Source organism: Penaeus japonicus, unplaced genomic scaffold (genome assembly GCF_977035675.1).
Source record: "Penaeus japonicus unplaced genomic scaffold, GWHDUDI00000001_assembly GWHDUDI00000039, whole genome shotgun sequence".
In the NCBI taxonomy this organism is placed as follows: Eukaryota; Metazoa; Arthropoda; class Malacostraca; order Decapoda; family Penaeidae; genus Penaeus; species Penaeus japonicus.
Genome location: NW_028234441.1, coordinates 3,840,458 through 3,850,457, shown reverse-complemented (window position 1 = coordinate 3,850,457; position 10,000 = coordinate 3,840,458). Strand labels below are relative to the sequence as shown.

Below are 10,000 nucleotides of genomic sequence, written 5' to 3'. Positions count from 1 at the left end.
TCGTCTCTTAAGCTGTTAATCACCGGACATACGACGTTTGAGGGGTCTCGGGCAATGCGGTCGAGCAGAGGCTCCAGCCAACCTGTTCAAGCAACCTGCAACTTCAGTGCCTGGTTCTGGGCCAGTCAGTGTGACGGACATGGATCCAGAATCTGAGGAGCGCGGGATGGGGTGGGCAGGGTGCACAGGATGGTAGAATCAGGTACTGCTTGGTTGACAGGATGCACACAAGGGTTCAGGACTCTTGAAATTCTTGATTTGGACTTGGACATGGAATTCGTAGGACTTGGTTTCATACACAGGTTATGGATCTATGCAATGGAACTTTTGACGGTTCCTAGCTTTGCCGGGTTCTTGGACGGGAGTTGTTGGAAGAACACTGAAGCGGACAGGGTAAGGAACTGGACAGGATACTGCTGAATCCTGGGTAGGATGAGGCACCGGACAGGAAATCACTAGATCCTGGATAGGTTGAGGTACTAATGAGGATATCACTGGTTCCTTGATAGGACGAACATCTGATATCACTGTATAGAACAAGACACAGGGCAGGATATCGCTCGATCCAGGATAGGACAAGGTACCAGAATCTATCGTGCTTGATGCTGGATAGGATGAGGTACCCAAAATGATATTGTTGGATCCTGGTTAGGTCTTGGTGACAGGACAAAGCTGGTGACAAGTGTGGATAAGGTGAACAAAAACACAAGGGAAACAGGAAGCTTCTGGTATAATGGCTTGGTGATGAAACATTTAAGGGTATGTAAACAAATGTTAAATAAATCGGCTTTTCATTTAAGTTCTGTTGCCCAAAATAGTGTTTAGATTTACCACCATTTTAGCACACAAAACGGCCTTTCTTGCCCCATAACTTATCTGCAACTTAAAAAAGTGAATACTGTAAATGTTCAAATGAATAAAAAATATATACATAACCACACACACATTGTGTATGCGTATGTGTATGTATATGTATGTATATGTATGTATATGTATGTATATGTATGTATATGTATGTATATATATATATATATATATATATATATATATATATATATATATATATATAATTATACACACACATATGTGTGTGTGTGTGTGTGTGTGTGTGTGTGTGTTAGTGTGTGTGTGTGTGTGTGTTTTCTGCAAAGAAGAAATATCATCAGTATAAAACAAATCAAAATTAAAGACAACTTAAAGTAATCATAAATTAAAAACAGCAAATCACAAAACTGAAAATAAGAAAACCAAATGAGACAAATACTACCAATGCTGAAAGCATACACAATTCATCAGTTTCTATATGCGCTTTTCAGCCTCGGCGACGCAGTAATCTGAAGCTGTGATGCTCTATGACCTTACGAGAGAAAGGGAACCACAGAAAACCTTTAGAGAGCCGTTGTTAGTGTTAATAGCCTGGGAAGCCATCATGCAGTTAGATTGTACAGTTGGGTAGCAGAGGAGTTATCTATGGAAGATGCACAGGCAAATCTCCATTGTGGTTTCTCATTTTGATCTTGACGGGCGACTTCGCGCTGCTTCAGCACAGCCGAGTATGTTGTGTGTCCCCATAGCCCTGTGGAGCGTCAGGTCACGTAAGAGTAAAGCCGGAAAGGACCGAGGGGAACTGCTGCTCCCTCTGCCTTGTCACGGGCGTAGGGCTGTGTGAGTCTAGGCGTGCACATGAAGGGCGTGAGAGCCACACCTGCAGGTTCCAGTCGAAGCCGCCTACATTCACGCCAGAGGAGTCGCGGTAGTGGTACTCGAAGTCGTCGTCGGAGATGACGTCAATGACTGGACACACGACGATGTGGGGGTCGAGGGCGATGCGTCTCAGCAGTGGCTCCAGCCAACCTAAGGTGGCAGGGCATGTCAGTTTGGTCGTCCCGATCACGCTCTTGCAGAAGGTGGCACACAAACATACTCAAATACACATAGTATACATGAAAAATAACATACCCACACACGCAAACATGCACATGCGAACTTGCAAGGGCATCGCATGGCTTGTAAAACGGGCGTACAGTTCCATGTTTCACATAAGGTTCAAAATAAAATCAAACCTCATTCAATTGCACATCACGCGCTCTTTATTACTAGATAAATTGCATTTTCTTCTTTTTTTCGAGCGATACATGAATAAGAAAAAAGCGTCCACAGAAATCCGATTCATCGACAGTGCCACCCACGGACACGCACACGTCTCGATGGATGTTTTCGTCACGATAAGCGTCGCTTGTACACACGTCTTTGCCTCGCCGGTGAGTCGTCGTGGAGTGTTTTAGCCTCGTGAGATCTTTTCCGGTTTACATGGAGGATATGACTGACATTCATAAAGTAGTCTTAGAGAAGTATGAGATAGATGGAGAACAGGCGTCGACAAAAAGGGACCAGTAAGAAAGATCGTGAGCAGTGTAGAGTCGGGCTGAAGGAGAGAGAGATGGAGGGCCAAGACAAAACATTCAATCCACAGTTTGAACCAATTAACTAGCCAGATACTTTATACTGGCTGATCAAGGAATCTGATCAGACAATGTCATGCAAGTGAAAGGAACCGCAGTAACATGAACATTTCACTGAATTCGTGTAGACACGGGTTCTTTGAACAACAAATCTACGGGAAGCGGTCACCTCCTTTCACTAAGTCATTGCCGACGAAGAGGGATTGAGTTGTTAGTATTTTAGGCTGCTTTAAGTATTCCCTGATTCATTCATATCATCCTGGTGCAAAGGATGATGTAACTTCTATGGGCGTGCTAATCATCTTTTGCATCTCTTCTACACTTTCTGACAGGCAGATTCCATAACAGGTTATGTCATAGATACAAGCATTCATGTGCATCTGCTTTGTAGGTAGATGAATCTATGAAGTGTGTTCAAACTCAGCGGTATGTTATGAATGGAATCGAGTCTTCCCATAGTCTTAGTGTTCTAAATAAGTTCATGTTCTGACCGGTAGAGATTCCCTTAGGAAAAAGAGAAGAGAAATCGTACGCATAGACAAGACAGGGATGGCTCGTGTACCTCTAGCGTCCAGTCAAAGCCACCAACGCTGAGTGTCTTGTCCTGATACTTGTACTCGAGTGAAGTGTCGTCTAAAACATCAATCACCGGAGTGGCCACTGCCCAGCTGTTCCGAGCCACGGAGTCTAGTAACGGCTCCAGCCACCCTGAACCAGTAGCAAGCATTGTGTTAACGGTGACTATTCACACAAAACATAGAACTGGGCAACATATGATGATCGAATGTGATGCATGATGAATAGCCTATGAAGGAGGTACACAGATAAAGTTCATGTTTATGTGTATATGTCATAACCTTCGTGCATATCGAGTTATTAAAAGAATGTGTAATGGTGTTGTGATGATCTTATATAAAATACACATAGTGTTCATATTGTGTGATTTTAGTAGGTTTGTGACGGCGTCTACAGAGCGGGGAAGCGAGAAGGGGAAAAGAAGGAGGGGTTGAGGGATGGAAGTGGAGAGCAGAGGATGAGAGTGTGGTAGAAATGGAGGAAAGAGAGAGAGAAAATGGGAGAGAGACAGAAAGAAAGGGAGAGAGAAGGGGAGGGGCCGAGGAGAAAGGGAGGAGGAAGGGTGGGATGGAAGGAGGAAGGGAGGGAAAGTGGGAAGGTGGAAAGGAGGGAGGGTGGGATGGAAGGAGAGAGTGAGAGTGAGAAAAACGATGAGAAAGAGAAGAAAGAAAGAAATTGTGAAAAATAATAAAAACCAAAAGAGTTACGTTCCCGACAACAGAGGCAAAGCATGATCGACGGGACAACAAAATTAGCACCAGGGAGGATCTTGAGGAAGGGAAATGATTGCGAACCGCGATGGGGAAGGATATTTGCGGGCGAGGGGAGCGAGGTGAGCGAGGGGAGCGAGGGGACGAGGGGAGCGAGGGGAGCGAGGGGAGAGAGGGGAGCGAGGGGAGGAGGAATTTACGAGAGAGGGAAGACAAGGCGGCTGTTCAAGTCGAAAGGACAGCCAAGAAGGCGGGAGAGGAGGAGGCGGAGCGGGGGGAGGAGGAGGAGGAGGAGGAGGAGGAGGAGGAGGAGGAGGAGGAGGAGGAGGAGGAGGAGGAGGAGGGAGGAGGGAGGAGGAGGAGGAGGAGGGGGGAGGGAGGAGGAGGGGGGAGGGTGGAGGGGGGAGGAGGAGGAGGAGGGAGGGGGGGGGGGAGGGGGGGGGGGAGGAGGAGGGGGAGAGGAGGAGGAGGAGGGGGGGAGGAGGAGGAGGAGGAGGAGGAGGAGGAGGAGGAGAGGAGGAGGAGGAGGAGGAGGAGGAAGGAGGAGGAGGAGGAGGAGGAGGAAGAGATGGAGGAGTAGAAATAGGAAAAGGAGGGGGAGAGGAGGATGAAGGAGAGGGAGAGGAAGAAGGAGAGAAAGAGGAGAAGGAGGAAAAGGACGAGGAGGACATTATATATATATATATATATATATATATATATATATATATATATATATATATATATATATATATATATATATATATATGTGTGTGTGTGTGTGTGTGTGTGTGTGTGTGTGTGTGTGTGTGTGTGTGTGTGTGTGTGTTCGTGTTAACACACACAGGCACATTTATATTAACTGGTGAATGCATTTAGTGTTTAAAATAAATGAAATAATAGCGCAGCGCAGCAAGAGAAAATACGATTAGAATAAAAGAGAAAAGAGAATCAGACTGTTTATATTCGGTGCTTTGCCATTATTTCATTTACATTTCATCATAAATAAATAACGACATCTAACCTAGTTGGCACTTTATTGTCAAAGAGACAAGGAAAATAAGGAGGGATAAGTCAGTAAAGCAAGTAATGAAAGCGTTTACGATATACATCGCCATATAATTTATATCATATGATTTATATTATATTATATTTATGTAAACCGCGAAATCTATATCTCTGCTGATATTAGTTCCAAGCCACTACTTTTTAAAACTCAGCTTGATATTTCTGGAAATAGAACGTATAGTACAAAAAGTGTTCATGAGACGTATAACCTTCCCAAGAACAGAGGAAAAAAGAGAAAAAAATAAATTCAAGGTCACAAAAATGATAGAATATTTACTTTAGGGAGATATACCTCATAAAGCAACTTAGGGATGCAACTAACAGCTGTAACTAAATATAATATAATGGTAAATGGAAATATAATTTTGATCTGCTTAAGGAACAGGCGGATGTAATGAATACAGTGGCATACAGAAATAACAGATATTAACGGTTACTGGAGCAGCTATGTGTATACATGGAATTTTTTTACGAGGTTTCTATAAATGAGAGGAGGGTCTTTCAGCATCTGTAGCATGGGCGAAATGGGCGTCAGGGTGGGTGGTAGATTATGAGCTGAAAGAAAGTAACATGGGCAAGGGTAGGATCTCCTTGCCAGCCATCTCTAAAGATCTATGGGCTGGACTCGGAAACCTAGGATGTAATTTAGGAGAAAACAAATCTAAAATGAACAAAATGGAGTTATAAAATGAGGCACCTTGCTGAGTGGGCGGAGCGGTGTCGGATGGAGTGTCTGAAGAGGGGGGGGGGGGTCAGATTCAGTGGACAGGTGGCGAAGGAGTACCTGCTTGGGTACGAAGGCTGTGAGTGGGATAGTTTAGGTACGTAGATGATGAAGGCGGACACATCGGGGCAAAACTAATATACATATGTACAGCACATGTCTATATGTATGTTCATATATGCTTAATGTATATGAATACATAAATAAATACAGATACATGCATGGACATACATGTATGTATGTATACATATATGCATACATATATACATATATATACATACATACACACATACATACACACACACACACACACACACACACACACACACACACATATATATATATACTGTATATATACATGTATATATATATATATATATATATATATATATATATATATATATATACAAATATATACATATACATACATTATATATATATATATATATATATATATATATATATATACATATATATAAAATATATATATATAAATATACATACATACACACACACACACACACACACACACACACACACACACACACACACACACACACACACACACACACACACACACACACACACACACACACATACACACACACACTCACACACTCACACACACACAATATATATATATATATATATATATATATATATATATATATATATATATATATATATATATATACATATACATACATACATACATATACACTTACTTACATACACACACACACACACACACACACACACACACACACACACACACACACACACACACACACACACACACACACACACACATTCAATATAATACGTCACCAAAGTTTCGATACATGAAAGAAGACGGCATGTGTTGACGTAAAACACGAAAAGATCTGATCAGAAGCGATGACTTCGAAGTCGAATGAAATGTTTGAGAAAGTTTGTATCTGGGCGGGAGCTCGGGGTGAAAAGAGTAAAACCTAAACTCGATAAGAGAAATGTCATGTTGAACGGTGACTTTTCTTAAAACGGAGGGAAGTGGATATGTCGTGAATGATACAAGATCTGGATCCAGAGACGCCATTCATAATTTTTCATGTTATTTATCCATATCTATTTGTTTATTTCTAGTTTTAATTTTCTTTTTAGTGAGATTGAGAATTTATTAAAGTGAATACTGAGGAAGAGGAAGAGGTGGAGGAAGAGGAAGAGGTGGAGGAGGAGGAGGAGGAGGAGGAGGAGGAGGAGGATGAAGAGGAGGAGGGGAGGAGAAGGAGAGATGGAGGAATAAAAGTTGGAGAATGAGAAGGAGGAAAAGGAAAAGAAAGAGGAAGATAAGGTACGAAAAGAGGGAAAGGAGGGTAAAGAGGAGGAGTGCAAGGATGAAAACATTCGTATGAGGAAAAGCCGTAGGCGAGAAGACAAATGAGGATCTGAAAGCGCAGATAACTCCGTGAAAATATCGTGAAATCATCGACATTCGCAAGTGAAAAAGCGAAGGGCGCTCCCATTGGTACACATCGTCACTAGAAATGGGACAAGAAAAAAATAAAAATCGGTCACTCGGAGACCATTCGACTCGAGGGGAAAAAAGGGGGGTCGGTCCCCCTCACTACTCCCCTCTAGCGGACGCTCACAAAAGCTTCCTCCTTATCAGTATTAACCCTGCGATGTTTTCTCTTTTATTTCTGCTCAGTGAACCAAGAACGGAGGAGATGGAGAAAGAGGAAGGAGGAGGAGACGGAGGAGGATAAGGAGGAAGAGGAGGAGGAGGAAGAGGAGGAGGAGGAGGAAGAGGAAAGGAGGAGGAGACGGAGGAGGAGACGGAGGAGGAGACGGAGGAGGAGGAGGAGGAGGAGGAGGAGAAGGAGGAAGAGGAGGAGGAGAAGGAGGAAGAGGAGGAGGAGAAGGAGGAAGAAGAGGAGGAGGAGGAGGAGGAGAGGGAGGAGGAGAGGAGGAGAGGAGGAGGAGGAGGAGGAGGAGGAGGAGGAGGAGGAGGAGGAGGAGGAGGAGGAGGAGAAGAAGAAGAAGGAGGAGGAGAGGTAGAAGGAGAAGAAGGAGGAAGGAGGGAGAATGACAAAGAGAGAGAGAAAGAAAGAACAAGAGAGAGAGAGAGAGAGAGAGAGAGAGAGAGAGAGAGAGAGAGAGAGAGAGAGAGAGAGAGAGAGAGAGAGAGAGAGAGAGAGAGAGCGGTTGATAATGTTGATGGAAGCAACAGGAGATAATTGCAATGGCGCAGCACAATGGGAGCTAATGAAGTTGCAATGCCGATTGGGAGTGATTGGGACGTGGGGACGTGGCTGCCTTAAGTAATTATGGCGCCGGAAGGACACAATAACTCTTTGACGGTGCTGAAAGTTTCTTTCTCCTCTCACGCCCACTCTCCACCAATCTTCGTCTTTCGCTCTCCCTCGCCCCTTTTCTTTCTCTCTATCTCCCACTCCCTCTCTTTCCTACTATTCAGTTTTTCTTTTTTTCCCTCCCTCTCTTATCTGTTAGTTTTTTTCTTCCATTGCTTTCTCTCTCTCATTTCTCTTGAGTAAAGTGAATGAGTGCAAAGAAAGAAAGAAAGAAGAGAGCAAGACTTACAAACAGTACTTTACTTTAAAAGGAAGATTTAGGGAGTGTCTGAACTCCCGTTGTAAATCGGTCTTATTAAATCTCCAAACTTTAGCCATCTAAAGTACATTTAATACTTGTTGATCAAACGTTTGAAATTTCCCCCGGATTAAGTGGAATCGTAAACGTTGCACATTTGCCCTAACAGGATTAACGTTCACCTTATGCAGGCCATCTGCTTTGAACACGAAGAGCGGCTGTCTGTTTTTATCTAAATCGCTATTAAAAGAATTAAATTTATGCCATTCGTCGATCAAATTCAATCTGATCTATCTATTCGTTTATTCTTATTCAGTTATCTATTCCCTGAATTTCATCTATCTATTTCCTTATTTTCTACTCTTTATCAGCCTTCTTATTTGTATCTATTTACATATTGTATCATTTTCCTTCATGTATCTATTCTCTCATTTCTATATATCTATTCCCTTCCTTCTACCTATTTATCTAATCCCTCAATTTCTGTCCATTCATCTCTCCATCAGTGTCTATTCATTCATCTACTCTATTGAGAGGGACAAAAGTGCTATAAAATCGTATTTATTTCCTTAGCTATTTCCTTCGGAGTTTAACGGAGAAGTCAAGAAAGTCTCCGCTGTTTTAAGCCTTTGAGTGGGAAATAAAACTTTTTTCACGTCATAGATTTAGAGAAGAAATCACAAAGAATTACTCTAATCTTTTTGAGTGGACAACTCGACGGAAGTCTGAGGTAAAATCTCTAGCAATTTTGATTTAAAAAAATATCAATAACAACAACAATAATGATAATAATGATGATAATAACAATAAAGGGAAAATTGCATTTCCTTTAGCTCTCTTGTGATTTATAACGAACTTTCAGCCTAAACTTTTTTCTCTCGCTCTTGTCTAGCTTCTCAAATTACTTGAGACCAACTTTTAATTGGGAGCTATATATCCAATCTGAATTACGAAAGAAAGGAAAGATACGGGCTCGAAGCACCCCCTCCCTCTAGAGAGAAGAAGTAAAGAAACAAAAATGAAAAAAAAACAAGGGTAAAAATACCCATTTAACGCATCGAAAAATCGACATCAAATTACTCGAATATACTTTGTGTTGCTCCAAAAACGACATAAAATCCCGCATTGCTGAGATTTACAGCCGCCGGAATGCGGCACAAAATCTCGTTGAGAAGACAGAACACGAATCAGAGAGAGAAATGGAAGAGGAGAAAGAGAAAGGGAGTGAAGGAATAAATGGAACTAGATATATAAATACATTAATGTAAAGATAGGTTTATTTATCTATAATTTATTTTTTTAGATAAGGCTGAACATTATAGTTTTCCATTGTCTTCGTCAGTCACGTTTTCTTTTTTTTTTTTAATTCCGAAGGAAACGAAGAAAAATGTATTTGACTGATATGTTCTTAAACATCGAGGGGTAGGGGAGGGGGGTGGGAGAGAGGGAAAGAGAGAGAGAAGGAAGGAAGGAAGAGAGAGAGTGATAGAGAGAGAGAGAGAGGAAGAGAGAGAGAGAGAGAGAGAGAGAGAGAGAGAGAGAGAGAGAGAGAGAGAGAGAGAGAGAGAGAGAGAGAGAGAGAGAGAGAGAGAGAGAGAGAGTAGGAAGGAAGAGAGAGATAAAAAGAACAAAAATGAGAAAGAGCGGAGAAAAGCAGACAGGTGAGAAAAGAAACAAAGAGAGGGAAACAAAACAGGAAACAAAAGCGTCGGGAAATAAAGGGAAGAAAAGAAAGAAAGAAAATCGACAGAAACAGCGGGGAGAGAGGGGAGGAGGAGGAGGAGGAGGAGGAGGAGGAGGAGGAGGAGGAGGAGGAGGAGGAGGAGGAGGAGGAGGAGGAGAAGGAGAAGGAGGAGGAGGAGGAGAGGGAGGAGAAATAGAAGAAAAACAGA

At 42.4% G+C, this 10,000-nt stretch overlaps 1 protein-coding gene across 22 annotated transcripts in view; it reads right to left on the bottom strand.

The window, feature by feature from the left end:
* LOC122259883 (putative polypeptide N-acetylgalactosaminyltransferase 9) overlaps window positions 1-10,000 on the bottom strand; it is a 560,190-nt gene that overhangs the window by 40,409 nt on the left and 509,781 nt on the right. For 7 of the 22 annotated variants that reach the window (XM_086533258.1, XM_086533256.1, XM_086533260.1 and 4 more), the window contains one exon: window positions 1-82. This exon is cut by the window's left edge and continues 70 nt beyond it. The exons of 11 other annotated variants lie outside the window; for them this stretch is intronic. In XM_086533258.1, the coding sequence (XP_086389384.1) occupies window positions 1-82 (82 nt within the window). Of the gene's footprint in view, window positions 83-1,705; window positions 1,855-3,024; window positions 3,171-10,000 lie in introns of all 22 variants that reach the window. 4 more of the 22 variants (XM_086533267.1, XM_086533276.1, XM_086533262.1 and 1 more) reach the window with 2 other exon arrangements.